The sequence below is a fragment of the Gymnoscopelus braueri genome, assembly GCF_963280865.1.
Source record: "Gymnoscopelus braueri genome assembly, chromosome: 2".
Lineage (NCBI taxonomy): Eukaryota > Metazoa > Chordata > Actinopteri > Myctophiformes > Myctophidae > Gymnoscopelus > Gymnoscopelus braueri.
Window position 1 is genome coordinate 7,773,402 of NC_137604.1, and position 20,166 is coordinate 7,793,567.

A 20,166-nucleotide genomic window follows, 5' to 3' on the forward strand; every position below is an offset into this window, starting at 1 on the left:
TCTCCCCACTTTCATTTAGACCCTGATGTCAGGTAATACACCTACTGCCCTAAATATAGACTTTGTACCTCTGTTTTTGTATCTATGCTCTGTTTTCCCTATGTAATGTAATGTTATGTACTCTATTGTAGCTTGTTTTTATGTTTTTTTTTGTGAGAACTGTGGATGTAAATTAGCAGTGTTTTCAATTTTTTCAATCTTTTTTTTTTCTTTTCACAAGGGGTGCTATAACGCAACTTAGGAATGATCCTAGGTCCCTGTAAAATGGAATAGACGGATGTGACGTGAGCCCAAAGAACGTCACTTCCGTCCGCTCCAATGATAGGATTTGGAGAAAAAGGTCCATATCTTCATACTTTTTTACAGTGGTGAAAACAAGCCATTTTTGACGGGCGATCACTCTGCAATGGCGGATCGCAGTAGAAATATTATTGTTCCAGTCGTTAGATGGGACCTTCGACCATTGTGCAGACACCCTTTGTTTACATCCGGGTCCTCGTGGAGGCTTTTGCAGCTCTAAAACGATCGGCGTAAACGGTAAGAAACACTGGCACTGGATGTGCCCTGTTTAAAAAAAACTCTGGCACTTGATGTGTTAATATAAGGTGTCCCATCCAAATAAAAAAAAGTAAAGGTTGAAAAGTAGCACTGCCTGAAATAGTGCACTGCGGATTTGCGCAAGCAGATAAGCGCAATAACTCCACTGCATGGCCATGAAGCGATTCAGTCTGGGTATAAGTGTGTTTATTTTGTGACTCAGAAGTTCATGCATACATTACACAATCCAATAATCTCCAATAATTGTAACCTTATGTAAGGTTTTATTATTATTATTATGCAAATAAATAAATGACACCAAAGAAAATGCCGTCACCTGGCCAGAAGCTGTCGTGACACATGGCGTTGACGGTGGGGATGTGGTTGTGGCGGGCGTAGCAGTAGTCTATGGGGGCGTCTGGCTGGGGGGTCCAGCGGGGGTTCTTCCGGTGGGGGTACGCACGGATCTCTGCCAGCAGCTTCATCTTCAGAGGCTTGTTCTCATAGTCCCTCCTGCAGAGCACATGGTACAGTCAACACACTGTTAAAAAACAACATACAAACCCCAGAGAAAACACAGCAGTCTGTAATAATATGAATATGAATTAATATTCTAATCTATGCTATGGTGAATTGAATACATAGGACCACAATGGAAACAAGTCCAACATGACATCTTAACACATTGAGTGCCAATCGCGTAGATCTACGCGAACCTATTTAAAGCCGCCACGTGCCAATCGCGTAGATCTACGCGAAGTGGTGTTTTTTCATTTTTTTTTTTTTTCAATTTTTAGTACGGCATATTTCATTGTAACACCACCGGAAGCGGAATTATTCAGGATTCCGATCCCGTCGGCCCCCATTCTAAAGCGCACACTGAAACTCCATTTTCTCCTTGTAGTTTTTTCTCCTCGCATATCACTGTTTAACGTAAACCGTTCTAATTACAACAATGGAGGTCCGTTTGACACATGGTTTTCACTGGTAGAAGCCGGGAGATCTCGGCGATGTTTACAAACAGTGCAGAGCTCAATCTTAAGGATTTTAACAAGGTCTATGGCGACGTGAAAAAAACAAAAAAACTACAATAAAACGTTGGCACTGGTGAGTACATTATGAGATTAACCTCTGGCATGGAATGTGTTAATAATAGCATGAATACCTGATGAATGGTTTGAGCATGCGGGCGGTGTAAGGACTCTTTATGGGGTGGTCCTGACCGGCGTCAGACCCCATCAGTCGATGCCAGAACGACACAGAGGCGTGGTGGACTCCTCTCCTGGTCGACAGCGACGTCTGAAAGCATCAAACAGAATAAATATCCATAATAAACCAATGATGTCAGACACGGTTTTATCATCCTCAAGCTAGGTACTGGGGTTGAGCCCATAATCCATGTCATCTGAGCATTCGATTTTTTGTTTGTTTTGTTTGACAGGAAGTAATTAAGATTGGAATTTTAGGGACTTTTGATATAAAAATACGCAGACATTTGGATCTGTTATCTACAGCAGTGGTGCTCAAACTTTTCCATGTCAAGGACCCCCAAAATGATATGTATTTGGCCGCGGACCCCCATCTCAGATATTTTGTTCCAGGGGACCCCCCCAGAAGCAAAGATTTGAGTTACAAATGTTCGCTTAAAAATATATACATATATCAAATGTTTGCACAAATATTTCAAAAATAGCAGATCTACAAGCTCATAGTGCGGCACTTGGTGCCGCACTATGAGCTTGTAGATCTGCTATTTTTGCAAAGTATAAAAAGGTTAAAATTGTTGTGATGCTATATTAACCCATTAATACCTGGAACGCATCTGTGTCACTTTTAGATTTCTTTAGGCTATTCAAAAATAGCAGATATACAAGCTCATAGCGCGGCACCGAGTGCCGCGCTATGAGCTTGTAGATCTGCTATTTTTGAAAAACCGAGGAAAATAAATTTGGGTTTTTCTTTCAAAAAATTGTTAGGATTTAGAAGACATTTCTAGAATCTTCTCAGGTCTTAATGGGTTAACACATTTTTCTGAGGACCCCCTGGAACCCCCGTCAGGACCCCTGGGGGTCCCCGGACCCCACTTTGAGAACCAATGATCTCCAGTATGTCTCCATTATGACCACGGATATTGCTCTAAAAGTGTGAAAAACAAAGTGTTTTCTTCTATATCATTGAAGTGAAGGGTACCTGGAAGCGGTCCAGGATGCGCAGGTCCTGGCTGTCCGTGCAGTACTTCAGCAAGGGGCCGGCGCCCCCCGTCGGCCCCGCCCCCTGGGCCCCGTAGATCCCGCCCACCAGGCTGAGCGTGGCGCTGACGGCCCTGTCGATGTCCAGCAGGGGGAGCCCTCTCTGCCGCTTGGCCTGTCTGACCACCAGCTTCCTGTGCAGCCGTTTGGCCTGCGGGGGTGTTACGATAAATATTCATGATTAATATTAATGAGCATTATGTTACAATTATTACATGATGATAAAGTATTTAACCCATTAAGACCTGAGAAGATTCTAGAAATGTCTTCTAAATCCTAAAAAAAAAATGGAAAAAAAACCCAATTTTTTTTTCCTCGATTTTTCAAAAATAGCAGATCTACAAGCTCATAGCGCGGCACTCGGTGCCGCACTATGAGCTTGTATATCTGCTATTTTTGAATAGCCTAAAGAAATCTAAAGTGACACAGATGCGTTCCAGGTATCAATGGGTTAAGATAATTGCAATTATTTTGCACAAATCGTTACAATTGTTTCCATTACTGTGTGTGTATAAATGCATCTGTTGGAAAGCAGCGGAAATAAGCTGATCTACAAGCTCACAATGCATTGTCATGCAACGCGTTGTGAGCTTGTACCGGTTGTATCGGTTAACAGGTTCACATCTGCCCTGCGACATGTTTGTTTACAATGACTAAAAGGCAAACAGAGATATCTTTTTTTATTTATATGTTCTAATGTTCAATGCCAAAAAAAACACCCATTTATTTTAATTTTGTGTAATTTTGTGTATTGAAATAAGTGTAAAATAGCTCTATATTCCATATAATATCACTTACAGCACTTTAAATTGTCAAAGTAAAATATCAGGATGATGACCTCCCTACCAGCGTTGCCATGTCAGCTTATTATAAGCGACTTTGGGCTTGTTTTGCTTGTTGCTTGTAAATTATTGGTTCCAGGTTGCAGGTTTTTGGGCTTGTTTGCCAAATGTAGAGGCTCATTTCCTAATGCTGTTTAAATCAGTGGTTCTCAAACATTTTCATGTCAAGGACCCCCAGATTAATATGTATTTGTTCCTCCATCAAAAATATATGTTGTGCCAGATTTGTGTTGTTAACACATCGACCGCCAGAGGTTAATCTCATAATGTACTCACCAGTGCCAAGGTGTTTTTGTTGTTTTTTTGTTTTTTTCATGTCGCCATAGATCTTGTTAAAATCCTTAAGATTGAGCTCTACACGGTCTGTTTACATCCGCGAGATCTCCCTGTATCTCCCAGTGAAGATCGCGTGTCAAACGGGGCATCCATGTTGTAGTTAGAGCGGATTACGTTAAACAGTGAAATGCGAGGAGAAAAAACTACAGGAAGAGAATTGAGTTTCAGTTTCGTCTGTAGAATGGGAGCGGGCGTGATCGTCAAAACCGGATCCCAAATAATTCTATTTCCGGTCATCAAACCGGAAACGGAAGTGGATCAAAAAAAATCCGAAAGTGAACCCGGACCGCGCATGCGCGAAAAGACTGCAGCCCGTAGGGCTACGGTCTCGGCGCTTAACAGTTGGATTTAACGGACCGTAGGACTACGTTCTTGGCGGTTAATGTGTTAAAGTGTTTTGCTTTTTTTTTTGGGGGGGGGTGTTTGAAAATAGCAGATCTACAAGCTTGTGAGCTTGTAGATCGGCTATTTTCAATTAGTCGATGCATATAGGTTGATGCAAGTTCTCATGTGGCCTATAGTCGCTTCTTTGGGGCTCGTTTTCATAGACCTGGTTGCTTATTTCTCTCTCTCTGCTCCCGTATACCTGTGGGGTGACGGCCAGGGCCAGGGGACAGGCGTCCAGCCGCCTCAGCAGCATCCTCTCCTCGTACAGGCTCAGCGGAGCGAAGTGAGCCACGCCCTGAGCGCCGCCGCCGGCCCCCAGCCCCTCCCCTTTATTATCCAGATGCCCCGGGGCGCCGCCGCCGCCGCCGCCGCCGCGCCTGATCTCTCCCGCGGCCGCCCCGCCCACCAGGCGGCACCCCCCGGCGGAGAGGAGGAGGGGGAGGGCGTCGTGCTGCCTGAGGCGGCACCCCCCCCCCGCTCCTAGCGGCCCTAGCTGCCCCCCCCCCCGCCGCTCGTCGAAGTCCTCGTCGCACCGCCGCCGCACCGCCTCCTCCTGCTCCTCCTCGTCGCTCTCCGCCTCCCGCTTGATGTGCGCCATCGCCACCGAGCCGCCGGCCAGGGGGCGGAGCTTCTTGCGGTGGTGGTGGAGGAGGGCGGCGTGGGCGTGGGCGTGGCCTCCTCCGCTGGGAGGAGGGAGGTACTCCATGCCCGGGTCGATCATTCCCTCCGCGTCCATCTCCTCGTCATCTGGGAGGACCAGGAGGAGAGAGAGGGGGCAACGGTTACATCGGAATCCAAGTCATCCATTTGACCGATATATATTCCTATTTTGGGCATGTCATATACAGTGGTGTAAAGTAACTAAGTACATTTACTCAAGTACTGTACTTAAGTAAAATGCTTAGGTATTTGTACTTTACTTGAGTATTTCCAATTTCCAATACTTTTACTCCACTACATCTCAGAGGCAAATATTGTACTTTTACTCCACTACAATTATTTGAAAACCTTGGTTACTAGTTACTTTGCAGATATACATTATTACATTACAAAACATACATTAACCACTTTATCCCTATCTTATATGTAGGCTATTTGAAAATAGCCGATTTACAAGCTCACAACGCGTCGCATCGCGGCGCGTTGTGAGCTTGTAGATCTGCTATTTTCAAACATTTTTGTACTTTTACTTTTGGTACTTTAAAGGGGAAATCCACCCATTTTCAATATTTAACTATGTCATTAATATAGCATAAAGGAGTTGTGTGGAAATAAGAAAAAAATAAAAAAAAAATTAACATTGCAAAAAAATTTAACATTGCAAAAAAATTAACATTGCAAATTACACCATGATGAGTCATCACAGTGTAATTTGCAATGTTAATTTTTTTGCAATGTTAAATTTTTTTGCAATGTTAATTTTTTTTTTAATTTTTTCAGGGCTTAGACTAGAGGTTAATTGATGTGTTGATATATACCAGTGGTTTTCAACCTTTTTCATATCGAGGTCCATCATTTATTCGGCATTTGAGCCGCGGATCACCGTTTGATGAGACTTAGCCTCTTAGACCCAAGAATTTGGATATTTTGTTATCGTTGGATAACATTTTATCCACAACTCCATGCTGTATTGATGTGGTACCATAGGAGAGATAACAGGCAAACGTTGAAAATAATTGTGTAGTCTTCTTGTAAATAAGTAATGCAGATATTTTACAATAATTTAACTTAAAATGAAACCAAATGGACCCGTAAGGGTCCATTTGGTTTCATTTTACGCTCTCAAGAGTTGAAGATCTAATAAGGGTCCATTTGGTTAACAACTCTCCATCATTTAGCTGGGGACCACCTGGAACCCCCTCAAGGACCACTGGTGGTCCCCGGACCACTGGTTGAGAACCACTGATATATACCACTAAAATATATATATTTATTTCGATTATTCGAAAAAAAAGGGGGAGTAACCAGCTCAGTGGCCTTGTGGTTAGAGTGTCTACCCTGAGATTGGGAGGTCATACCAAACACTCTAAAACATGGGACCCAATACCTCATGGCTTGGCACACAGCATTAAGGGTTGTATAGAAGGTAAGTCCCTGTGACATACTGGCGTCATGTCCAGAGGGTGTGCTTGTACATCCGCCTCACGCTACAGAAACAGGAGATGCCTATGGGCCACATGGCTCGGCAAGGCTTACTGACTTTACTCAAAAAAGGAATGGATAGAGTAATCGCTAAGAAAAGAATGGATACATTGAGGACTTTTCACATTAGGCCTTTTTTCCCCTCTACACCTCAAACGTTTTAATACCAGGACCCCCATGGGGGACATTTTTGGGGTGACCCCACACTTGATTTACCTATAGTGCCATTAAATCCCAACGATTTAAGGGCACCGCAGACCCTGGACTCTTTTAATGACTGACAAGAGCCCCGTCTGTTCAACAGTAGCAGAACACAGACACTAGGGGGCGTATTCAGACCGTCGCATGCAGTTGAACCCAGGCGGCAAAGGTTTTGCTCTTGAAAATGAAGCCAATGCGGAATGGCTCAGCAGCCGCCGTTGATTCCCCTCCTCTGGCTGCAAAATACATTTAATTCCATTGAAGTCAATGGGAACTTGACTGGACTTTACACTTGGTTTTATTACCTTAGTAAACCTTTTCATAAAGACTTTACTGTATGTTTTCTATCGCTAGTCGCAAGTCTTCTTTCACACAGCATGATATGCATTTTTGGTAAATTATGGTCCCATTTATTTTAAAATTGATGATAAATCACAACTCCGTTGTGATTGGGTTATACGGAGTGAAGACACACCCCTTGCTCCCCTTCACACCAACAGCACCCTGGTTGCTGCGTATCCTACTGGCTCACCTGCTACTAGTGAGGAGGTGCCGCCGCCAGCCCGTAGGAGTACGTGCAGCAGCACATATGACCCTCCCTGCCCGGCTTCCCTCCCCAAAACAGGACCAGTCGTGTTCGTATAGACGCTCGACAAAGGCCAGTATTTTACCGCCTGCACCACCCGAGCGCCAAACTCTACGGAGTATATAAGCCCCTCCTGCTCCCACTCTACACTAAATATCCCTTTAAGACCTGAGGCGATTCTTAAAACATTTCTAAATCCTAACAGTTTTTTGAAAAAAAAAAAAAAAAGATTTTTCAAAAATAGCAGATCTACAAGCTTGTATATCTGCTATTTTTGAATAGCCAAAGAAATCTAAAGTGACACAGATGCGTTCCAGGTCTTAATGGGTTAATATATTTGTTGATGATGGAGGGCCACTATATTTCCACACTCACTCCAGAGGGTCACATCGCATAATTTAGTTGTTGTCGGGCAGAAACCTCCTAACTCCATATTTTAACTTTTTTCGTAAATTAATGCTGTACTCCGCCATTCTATTCTATGTCACACAAAAGTAGCAAAAATAGCAGATCTACAAGCTCAAAACACGTTCCGCTGCGACGCGTTTTGAGCTTGTAGGCTATTTTTTAATTAGAATCCTAATTATTTTCTTTTGCCATTTTTGAATTGGAATCCTGAAAAGTAACATTTCTATTTAATTTCAAATGCATTTAGTTATACTTATGTTAACTTTATGAACTTAAATACAAATACATTGGACATAACAAAGACAATAGAATTGTAATACTAGTCATTAAGCTACTAATATAGACTGAAGTAATTAAAGCGGGTCATGTTTGCATGTTTGGAATTGTAACAGCTGAAATCAATAAGATATCAGTATTCCCATATTAACCTGCGGGCCACATTAACCCATTAATACCTGGAACGCATCTGTGTCACTTTTAGATTTCTTTAGGCTATTCAAAAATAGCAGATATACAAGCTCATAGCGCGGCACCGAGTGCCGCGCTACGAGCTTGTAGATCTGCTATTTTTGAAAAATCGTGAAATTTAATTTTTTACATTTTTTTCCGAAAAACTGTTAGGATTTAGAAAATGTTTAGAAGCGGCCTCAGGTCTTAACTCTTTCACTGCCAGACTTATTTCAGAATGTGTTGTCCCATTGCCAGGAAAAAGGTGCATTTTTCCTCTGTTTGTTTTTTAACATTGAAGTGAATGGAGCAGCAATTTTTTGGATAGCGTTATCTCCTAGTTCCTTTGAGATAAACCCCCCCAAAAAAATACCAAAAAATTCAGAAAAATTCAAAAAAAATAAAATAATAATAATAATAATTTTTCATTTTTTATTTTTTTTCATATTTTCGTCTTTCCGTCATTGGCCATGATAGCCATAGAGCCATCGGACGGGAATTCCCGTCCGGGGCAGTCAAAGAGTTAATGGGTTAAGTGAAGGTGGTGGCCTCATGTGGCCCCCGGGCCGCCAGTTGCCCCATGTAGGGTTCAACATGGGAGAAGAACTCACCGTGGAACAGCGCCTGCGGCGGCATGACGTCCGGGATGAGGTCGGCCTCCGACAGCAGGCTGGGCGTGGCCGAGTGGGAGGCGGGGGTCCCGGGCGCCGAGAAGTCGGGCGAGGGCGACGACGGAGACGGACTGGTCATGGGCGTCCGGTCCGACGAGCTGAGCGAGGAGAAGTCGATCACCTCGCCTTTCTCCAGGACCAGGTCGGGCCGCCGCGCCGCCGCGCTCCCGCCGCGACCTCCCCCTCCCCCTCCCCCTCCCCCTCCTCCTCCTCCTCCCATTTTGACGGGAGTGGAGGAGGCGCTGCGGTCCGTGTAGGCTCCTCCTCCTCCTCCTCCTCCTCCTCCTCCTCCTCCTCCTCCTGCGCCCGCAGCCTCCTTCTGGGCCCGCCGGATGTCCTTGGCCTCCTGGGTGCGCGAGCGCTTCTCCTTCAGCTGCATGGCGTTCTCGGCGGGGTTGCGGGCTCCTCGCTTCCTCAGGCCTTCCACTGTGATGATGGGGTCCACCGCAGGTTTAGAGCCTGAGGAGGAGATCAATGAACAACCACTCCACTGTTGATTATGACTAGGGATGGGCAATATTATCGATATCACGATATATCGCGATATTTTATTTCGCGATACTGTATCGATACTCCAGTATCAATATTGCGATAAAAAAAAAAAAAAAAAAAAGATACAGGCTTTATGAAAAACATTCAAAGAACCTATCACAGATCTGCAGCTACTCAATATGTAGTGTATATATAAACAATATGTAGTTGTGATATATGTATATATCGCAATATATCGCAATATATCGCAATATATCACAATATATCACAATATATCGCAATATATCCCAATATCGTGATACGACCCAAGTATCGTGATGCGTATCGCAATATAATCGTATCGTGACCCAAGTATCGTGATACGTATCGTATCGTGAGATTGTTGCCAATACCCATCCCTAATTATGACAGCAAATTTTTGATTTAGTTTTAGTCATTTAGTCTTTTGAATAAAATTCCATTTAGTTTCAGTCATATTTTAGTCATCTGAAATGTTTTAGTTTTTAAAATTTAAATTTAAATGTCATAAGACAGGGGTTTTCAACTGATTTTGACCCAGGGACCACCATCCCGACTAAGAGCAACCTGGGGACCACCACTATTGTGCGTGGTGGGTCCATCATAGACCCACCCCACACAATAGTGGTGGGGGGGTTCATACACCGCAGGGAGCTCGAGAAAATAGCTATAATATCAATATAATATCTAATAAAATACAGTGATTTTGTTTGAATATGATGGAATATGATTAAGGATTACTGTGATTATGGTAAGCTCACATTTCATATCACACACACACACCATACAGTAAGAACTCCTGTAAGTTATTAAAAGTTTATTTTTTATTTTTTATGTATGGCCAGGGACCACCTGCAATACCGGTTGAAAACCCCTGTCATAAGATTATAGTCGACTAAATCTACAATTGATTTAGCAGCTCTACAATCTCACGTGTCGCACTGGGAGCTTGTAGATCTGCTATTTTCAGAACGCATCAGCCGAGCGTCAACACACTCCATACCCACTTAGGAAGTAGGTATCGCAATACTGGTACTGATTAAGTTACCTTTGGACTTGGCTGAGCCTTTGTCCACGTCGGGACGCAGAGTCGGAGGTCGGTTCTGAACCAGTTTCCACCAGCCGGGTTCTCCAAACTCCTGAGCTCCAGAGCGGAAGAAGGTGGGGCTGCCCACCGACAAACACCCTGCGACTGTGCTCCACCATGTCGACGTCTTCTTCCTACGACACAGTGTCAACATCCACACCGGTCAATATCAGTCTATGGAGTAGAATATGTAATAGGGCATTCAACACAACAAGATGTTTAACTGTACTTTTTGCAATCAATACTGAAAATGTTCTTATCCTCACTGCATCTTCCGACAGACTAAGGAGAAATAACATGACAATTGTGATGTGATGACATTAACTCTCTCACCGCCAGACTTATTTCTGACCGCGTTTGCCAACTGCCAGCGATTTTTCAAGTAGTCACAGAATATTTATCTCCATTATGATCGATCCCCTGATGATTGCTAATCACTGAGGGTTATACTGTGTGGTTTCACAAATGTCAACGAGGTCATCGCGACCTCGTTGACATTAATTGTCTGCCTTTGAAAATAGCATGTCTGGGCCAAAAATACCTTGTAAAAAAAAGGAGCCGAGATACAGCCTTTTTAAGTAATAAGTTAAACAAGAAGTGAATGGAACAGCAGATCTTCGGATCACAATATCTTGGGTTCTGCACATTAAAAATATATATATACACCGGTATATATTTTTTTATAAAAGAAATTTTAAAAAATCGTGATAACTCGTTCTTGGCACTCAGAGAGTTAACCCATTAACTGCCAGAGGTATTTTCATATTTTTTTAGCCAGTGCCAGAGTTTTTTATTGAAAAAAAAAAAAGTACTCAGGAGCCGAGATACAGAATTTTTAAGTTTTAAGTTAACAAGGAAGTGGATAGGAGTCTAGATCTTATAAAAAATCATATCTCCTTGGTCTTTGGGTCAAATTGGGAAAAAAAAAAATTTTGTTCACGTAGATCTACGCGATTGGCACGTGGCGGCTTTAAATAGGTTAGCGTAGATCTACGTGATTGGCAGTGAATCAGTTAATGGAGAAAACGATAATAATATTATATATTATTACATATTATAATATAAAAAGGTAGAGAAAATGGCCAAAACCAATTTGGGAGAAAATAGAATTTAATAAAAAAAAAAAGGTGAATTATATTGTGAAAGTATATTTTCAGATTTTTTAAAAAAAGTAAAAAAAATAAAAGTGACAAATAAGTTGAGGCCTGAAATGTGAGGCTATTTAGAACGTGGAACCTTTGAGCTCTGACCTTGTTCCCAGCAGGAAGGTCCAGTGTCGTCCAATGAAGGCACAGATGTCCTCCTTCCATCGGAAGTATCCCTGACGACCCGTCCCCTCCAGAGACAGGTTATACATGGCTAGCATCACCACCTAGCATCCATAGAGACAGGTTATATACATGGTTAGAATCACCACCTAGCATCCATAGAGACAGTAGCCGATCTTTCATTATCCTCTCGTCCTAAATGGTACATTTTCTGCACCACTGATCTCCCTGTCAGCGTTCTGTAACCCGCATTAAACCTAGTTTATAATTTGTGCAAATTCACAATAAGGTTTCATAAATAAACAGTTCATAATAACACAGCTTTATAGACATGAGAGTCAACGGAATGGTTTTAAGCAGAAAGAGCGTACCTGCTGCCAGGTGAGTCTCATCCTCTCGAAGGTTTCCTTCCCATCGCCAGAGCAGTCGTAGCAGGTGAACTTGAAGAAGTTGTCTCCCTTCAGGTAGCTGGGCTGCTCTCCATGCAGCTGGGCTGACCACACACACACACATTGTAACAATTTAATCACAACGTCCACATAAAGGAAGGCATACCAGGTCACAAATATTAACCCATTTAGACCTGGAACGCATCCGTGTCACCTTTTGATTTGAGCTAAAAAGCATTATTTTACACTTTGGCTATTCAAAAATAGCAGATCTACAAGCTCATAGCGCGGCACCGAGTGCCGCGCTACGAGCTTGTAGATCTGCTATTTTTGAGAAATCGTGAAAATGTGTGCAAATCTTGGAAAATATATTGTTTTAAAGCGAACATTTTTAACTCAAATCTTTGCTTCTGGGGGTCCCTGGCTGGAACAACATATTTTGAGATGGGGGTCGGCGGCCAAATACATATAATTTTGGGGGTCCTTGACATGAAAAAGTTTGAGAACCACTGATATAGAAACATACGTTTTTTCAGAAAACTGTTAGGATTTAGAAGACATTTTGTAGAATCGGCCTCAGGTCTTAATGGGTTAAAAGGTGCAGTAAGGTGACAGTATGTTTTAACAGCGGGCGACTCTCGGGCGATCGCCGGGCGACATCGTCCAAAAGATAAAGAAAATCCATCTTTCATCGCCCCCCCGCCAACTTCGACCTATCGCCAGTAGTTGCCGGCTCTCATAGACATTTAATGCACTTCCGGAAAATACTATACTGCATCGCCCGCTGTTAAAACGCACCGTTAGAGTCACAAAATCATGGCATAATGTCAGTACGCTAGAGTCTATGGGTAATACGCAGAGCCGTATAAGAGAGAATCACGTCACGCTTTGATCTCGCCGCAAAGCGGGCTGCTATGGGCTGTAGTTCCAAACATTGGAACTTCCTCATTGAGATAGACAGAGCATTTCCGCATTCCATTCTTACAGTGGGAGTCAACGCTGGTGTCGTCACTCTCATAGTTACACCACGCTGGGCTATAGGGCATAGCAGTGGCGGCCATTTTCTGGTTCCACTTCAAAATACTCAATGCATTTTTCCCATTGACATTTCCAAAAAATATTTATATCAATTCATTTAAGCCTAGAATCAAGCCATCCAGGGTCCTGGTGAATCATGACCATACAAAAAAAATGTCTGTGTTTTTTTTTATTTTCATATTTAATTATATGATATACTATGTTTAATAAATACCCTTTGTTTTGCCGTTTTCAAAAAAGTTTTTTCACAGAATCAAACGTTTTATGGTCATGATTCACCAGGACCCTGGATGGCTTGATTCTAGGCTTGAAGGGATATTTCACTTTCAAAAAAACTTTGGGTCATTTTATCGTCTACTCAGGCTTTTGTGAGCCCCCCAGACCGTTTTTAAGTTGCTTGATTTAGTATTTAGATATTTGATAATCATTTTATCAGACACGCCCCCTTCCTATACAAACCCATTATAACTTCAAACTCCATTTTTAACCTGTTAGATTCATCAAAAACACTCGTCCTTGGTTCTGCTGACTCACCCTGCCCTCCTAATACGTGAGGGGGCCGTGTTTTTTCGATTACTTTTTTCATTTATTAATTTTTTTTATTGTATTTAATTTTTTTCATTTTCCAAAAAAATATTTAAAATAAATGAAAAAAGTTATCGAAGAAACACAGCCCCCTCGCGTATTAGGAGGGCAGGGTGAGTCACCAGAACCAAGGAAGGGTGTTTTTGATGAATCTAACATGTTAAAAATAGAGTTTGAAGTTATAATGGGTTTGTATAGGAAGGGGGCGTGTCTGATCAAATGAATATCAAATATCTAAATACTGAATCAAGCAACTTAAAAACGGTCTGGGGGGTTCACAAAAGCCTGAGTAGACGATAATATGACCAAAAGTTTTTTTGAAAGTGAAATATCCCTTTAACATAATTGATATAAATATTTTTGGAAATGTCAATGGGAAAAATGCATTGACTATTTTGAAGTGGAACCAGAAAATGGCCGCCACTGCTATGCCCTATATGCAAGTATATGCAGCGTCTCTTCGTCTATACGAACACTTGGCCCGTGTTCGGGCCGAGGGATGCCAGGCGGCTTCCTACGGGCCGGGGGGCGGCACCAGTTAGCAGGGAGAGTTGGGCGGGAGGAGTGGTACGTCCTCCCGGTCGGGGCTCCTCACTGGCGGGTGAGTCAGTAGGATAAATCTTTGATTGCAGACCTACCCACAACTGTCTGCAACGGCTTTTAACCCATTAAGACCTGGAACGCATCTGTGTCACTGTAGATTTCTTTGGCTATTCAAAAATAGCAGATATACAAGTTCATAGCGCGGCACTCATGAGCTTGTAGATCTGCTATTTTTGAAAAATCTTGAATTTTTTTTTTCCAAAAAGGATTTTGATTTTTTTTAACACATCGACCGCCAGAGGTTAATCTCATAATGTACTCACCAGTGCCAAGGTGTTTTTGTTGTTTTTTTGTTTTTTTCATGTCGCCATAGATCTTGTTAAAATCCTTAAGATTGAGCTCTACACGGTCTGTTTACATCCGCGAGATCTCCCTGTATCTCCCAGTGAAGATCGCGTGTCAAACGGGGCATCCATGTTGTAGTTAGAGCGGATTACGTTAAACAGTGAAATGCGAGGAGAAAAAACTACAGGAAGAGAATTGAGTTTCAGTTTCGTCTGTAGAATGGGAGCGGGCGTGATCGTCAAAACCGGATCCCAAATAATTCTATTTCCGGTCATCAAACCGGAAACGGAAGTGGATCAAAAAAAATCCGAAAGTGCATCCGGACCGCGCATGCGCGAAAAGACCGCAGCCCGTAGGGCTACGGTCTCGGCGCTTAACAGTTGGATTTAACGGACCGTAGGACTACGTTCTTGGCGGTTAATGTGTTAAGGAATTTAGCGAGGTCTGTGGCGACGTGAAAAAAACAAAAAAACAACAATAAATCGCTGGCACTGGTGTGTACATTATGATATTAAACTCTGGCGTGGAATGTGTTAAGAATCGCCTCAGGTCTTTATGGGTTAAACTTGTGTTGTACCACATAAGGGAAAGTTTCGTTTTTGTTTTGTCTTATCGTTGATGTGAATATTGATGAAATTGTGCTGTTATGTATCTTGACGACACTGCAAATGAGGGCAACCACAATGTCTTTCGAGAATAAATAAAGGTTTGAATGAGGAGGAAAAAAAGGGGAAAAAATCAGCAGTGACAACACATACAAATGTGTGTACGGAGAAATGAATTGGCCTAACGACTAAATTGAGGAGAAGCAGGAGTAAAAAGGCTTTTTATGCCTTTATTATTGATAGGACAGTAGGCTGACAGGAAATGGAGAGAGAGAGAGAGATGGGGAGTGACACGCAGCAAAGGGCGTCGGGATCGGGACTCGATCCCGCGACACGCAGGTGTCCGGGACCGCTACGCCAGCGTTCTGGGACGATTTTCATTCTTTTTAACCCATTAAGACCTGGAACTGTGTCATTTTTAGATTTGAGCTAAAAAGCATTATTTTACACTTTGGGCTATTCAAAAATAGCAGATCTACAAGCTCGTAGCGCGGCACCGAGTGCCGCGCTACGAGCTTGTAGATCTGCTATTTTTGAAAAATCGTGAAAATGTGTGAAAATCTTTGAATATATATTTTTTTTAAGCGAACATTTTTAACTCAAATCTTTGCTTCTGGGGGGGTCCCTGGAACAACATATTTTGATGGGGGTCCGCGGCCAAATACATACCATTTTGGGGGTCCTTGACATGAAAAAGATTGAGCACCACTGATATAGAAACATACGTTTTTTCAGAATACTGTTGAGATTTAGGAGACATGTAGAATCGACTTCAAGTCTCAATGGGTTAATAGCAAAACTAGCCAATCTACAAGCTCACAGCGTGTTAGATCATCTATTTCCGCGTGGTAGAAGAACAAAAAGGACGAATGAAAACAAAACTAGGATATCTATAAAAAGCACACCCAGTGTGAAGAGAGTGGTGCCTTTCATGAGTTCATTTCGTTAGTTACTTTTTACAGACTTTGATGACTTCAAAGTATTTTTACTCATTTTAAGTACTTTAAAATGTTTTTACTGATTTTTACGTGTTTTTACTCATTTTAACATCTTTTAAGTATTTTTACTCATTTTAAGTATTTTTACTCATTTTAAGTATTTTTACTCAGTTTAGGAACTTTAAAGTGTCTTTACTAATATTTAAGTATTTTTACTCATTTTAAGTATTTTTACTCATGTTAAGTATTTTTACTCAAAAGTGTGTGTGTGTGTGTGAGTGTGTGTGTGTGTGTGTGTGTGTGTGTGTGTGTGTGTGTGTGTGTGTGTGTGTGTGTGTGTGTGTGTGTGTGTGTGTGTGTGTGTGTGTGTGTGTGTGTGTGTGTGTGTTTGTGTGTGTGTGTGTGTGTGTGTGTATCTTTGTGTTGCAATCAGCCGCAGCTGTTGAGGCTGTGCTCAAACATACAGAGAGGCCGTGCTCATACACACAGACAGACACACACACACACACACAGACAAAGTCACTCCTTGGAGTGGCTAGCACCACTCAAAAAGCAGAACGCGCGCCGTGGCCATTTTCTCCTTACCAGCCGGGATCCACTTCTGACACTTGTCGCAGTAGAAGGTCATGTCGTCGTGGGCCCAGGCGCCCCCCCCCCCCGTCGCCCCCCTCCTCCCCCAGGTCGCTGTTCAGAGAGTCCCCGCTCTGGTCGTGGGACAGGTCCACCGAGGCCTGGTCCTCAGACTCCACCATCAGCAGGGTCTCTCCCTCCACCTCGCCCTCCTCCAGGCCCTCCGAGGCCGACGTGCACGTGGCCTCGTCCTCGCCGCCGCCCAGCGCCTCGCTGCTGCTGTCCATCCCGCTGAGGCTGAGGAGGAGGAGGAGGAGGAGGGAGGCCGGAGTTTGTGTTACAAAAATAGCAGATCTACAAGCTCATAACAATTGTGAAAATGTGTGCAAATCTTTGAATAATACATTTTCAACTCTTTGCTTCTGGGGGGTCCCTGGCAGTGGCGTACCCACTGTAGAGCAGTGGTGTAAAAAGTACTCAAATTCTTTACTTAAGTAAAAGTACCAATACTGCAATATAGAAGTACTCTGTTACAAGTAAAAGTCCAGAATTCAAAATTTACTTGAGTAAAAGTACAAAAGTATTGGCATCAAAATGTACTAAAGTACCAAAAGTAAAAGTACTAAATATTTGAAAATAGCAGATCTACAAGCTCACAACGCGTTGCGATGCGACGCGTTGTGAGCTTGTAGATCTGCTATTTTCAAATAGCCTATGTATAAAATAGGATTAAAGTGGTTAATGTTAATGTTTCATTATATCATAATTTATATCTGAAAAGTAACTACGGTAGTAACTAAAGTTTGCAAATAATCGTAGTGGAGTAAAAGTACAATATTTGCCTCTGAGATGTAGTAGAGTAGAAGTAAAAGTATTGGAAATTGGAAATACTCAAGTAAAGTACAAATACCTCAACATTGTACTTAAGTACAGTACTTAAGTAAATGTACTTAGTTACTTTCCACCACTGCTGTAGAGGCAGGGCCAACTAACTCCCCTAGAAAACCCAAATAACCCGAAAATGTGTCCTCAAAGTCACGCATCCAACAAGCTTTGAACTGAGCAGATTGGACCTTCCATTCCAGAGATAATGGCCAAAACATCTTGAAAACGGCCACATTCGCCGGTTTTCGATCGCCGGTTTTCGATTGAAAGTTATTTTTTGGGGGGTAATAGAGGGGGGGCGGGGGGTTGCAAAAACAAATCTCGCCTTGCCCTAAATGTAATTCCTTGGGGACGCCACTGGTCCCTGGAACAACATATTTTCAGATGGGGGTCCGCGGCCAAATACATATCATTTTGGGTGGTCCTTGACATGAAAACTGTTTGAGAACCACTGATATTATAGCGACATAGGTTTATTTTTTTCCAAAAAGCTGTTTTAGAAGAACTGTTTAGAAGACATTAATAGAATCCCCAGAAGCAAAGATTTTACTAAAACATTTTCGCTTTAAAAAAAATATATACATTCAAAGATTTCTCTGCTATTTTTGAATAGCCCAAGTATAAGATAATAGGTTAAAGTGGTTAAAATAAAAAATGACAGATGCTTTCCTGGTCTAAATTAGGGTTAACACCTGGAGATGGTGGTGGGGGGGTGGGGGCCAGACTGATAACGTGGAGTCCCTCTCACGTTCCTCCCCCGGTATCAGTCTGGACTTCAGCCCATAGGCAGAGAGTATGAGAAATCAGAAAGTTATTTTGATGCTTTTCACTGTTGTACAGACAGCGAGTTGAAACGCAGTCACTGATTGGCCAGATCTGCTGATCATTTTCTGATTTCTCGTACTCACTCCCTATGGCCCGAAGTCCAGACTGATATATGAAAGAGCCAGCATTTTCAGCAGTCAGTCATATTTGCCAGATCAAATCTCCAGGTTCTCTTCATTTTCGAGTTAACCCATTGAGACCTGGAACGCATTATTCTGTGTGTCATTTTTTAGATTTCTTTGGGCTATTCAAAAATAGCAGATATACAAGCTCATAGCGCGGCACCGAGCCGAGCAATTGTCAAATAATGAACGATAATAAACGTGTATTTGTCACTGTCAGTGTTGGGCATCATGGGACGATATGAAAATGACACGTCACACCAAAAATAGCCAATATACAAGCTCAAAACATCGTGAGCTTGTCGACCTGCTATTTTAGCGAATCGATTTGCGCAGAGTTAAATAAGATGCGTACCAAATGTGCTCTTTACAGGTCAGTTTTATCAAGTATAGAGGGTTTAAGTGGTACTGAATTTGCAGCTCGACAAAAGCTAATTCATCCTAGTGTATGACGGAGGACAATTTCACGATAAATTAAAATCTCCTGCGATTAACGTATATCTGCTATTTTAGAAAAATCGTGAAGATTTGTGCACATCTTTAAATATATTTATTTTTTAAAGGGAACATTTGCAAAATGTTTTTGTTCCAGGGACCCCCCCAGAAGCAAAGATTTGAGTAAAAAATGTTTGATTTAACAAATATATATATTTTTCAAATTTTCACGACTTTTAAAAAATAGCAGATCTACAAGCTCATAGCGCGGCACTCAGTGCCGGTGTCAGTTTTGAATAGCCCAAAGAAATCTAAAATGACAGAGATGCTTTCCCGGATAGAATGGGTTAAGGTGAGAAACAGGCCATGTAGTTGCTTGACATGGATTCATTTCTCATTCACAACCTCTAGTTTAAATGCTTCTTTAGGGTGTGAGGGTAAGTAAAATGAATCAACAGGTTTACCAGTGTTAGGCCTGAGGCTGGTCGGGGCCGCCGCGTTCCTCCGCCTCCCTCCTGTCTCTCTCCTCCTCCAGCTGTCTGGTCAGAATCCTCTGCTCCTCCAGGAGGCGCAGGTTCTCCCTCTTTCTCTCCAGACGCTCAACGTCTCTCACCACTCCCTCGTGAAGCCTCTGGAGAAGGACAACCCCAACGCCACACCGATCCCAGCAAAATGCGTTAACATAGCATCACAATCATTTTAACCTTCTTTTACTTGGGCTATTCTAAAATAGCAGATCTACAAGCTCATAGCGCGGCACCGAGTGCCGCGCTATGAGCTTGTAGATCTGCTATTTTAGAAAAAAAAATGCAAATCTTTGAATATAATATATATTTTTTTAAGCGAACATTTGTACCTCAAATCTTTTGAGTTTGTCCCTGGAACAACATATTTGAAATGGGGGTCCACTGCCAAATACATATCATTTTGGAGGTCCTCGGCATGAAAAAGTTTGAGAACCACTGCTTTAACCACGTCCCTATTCTGGGGGCGAACATTTGGTGAAAATATTTATATTATTATTATATGAAATAATAATAATAATATATATTTTCAGCAAAGAGATTTGGTGTGTAGATGGAGGGAAGGAGTGGACCAAGTATAGAGCCCAGGGGGGGGGGAACCCGGTCCCTACTGCAAACTACACCACACAAATATAAAGAAGCAAATAAAGAACTTAGGTGGGAGTTAGAGCTGCAAGCAATTTAGAGACTA

At 42.4% G+C, this 20,166-nt stretch overlaps 1 protein-coding gene across 1 annotated transcript in view; it reads right to left on the minus strand.

The window, feature by feature from the left end:
• Positions 1 to 19,552, minus strand: part of kat14 (lysine acetyltransferase 14) — a 23,763-nt gene extending 4,211 nt beyond the window's left edge. The window contains 11 exon segments of the mRNA XM_080443225.1: positions 875 to 1,050; positions 1,703 to 1,836; positions 2,728 to 2,937; positions 4,551 to 5,098; positions 8,747 to 9,265; positions 10,365 to 10,537; positions 11,654 to 11,775; positions 12,043 to 12,164; positions 16,700 to 16,781; positions 16,783 to 16,981; positions 19,416 to 19,552. Of these exon segments, the coding sequence (XP_080299351.1) occupies positions 875 to 1,050; positions 1,703 to 1,836; positions 2,728 to 2,937; positions 4,551 to 5,098; positions 8,747 to 9,265; positions 10,365 to 10,537; positions 11,654 to 11,775; positions 12,043 to 12,164; positions 16,700 to 16,781; positions 16,783 to 16,971 (2,275 nt within the window). The 5' untranslated portion in view covers positions 16,972 to 16,981; positions 19,416 to 19,552.
• Positions 19,553 to 20,166: the final 614 nt, after the last annotated feature.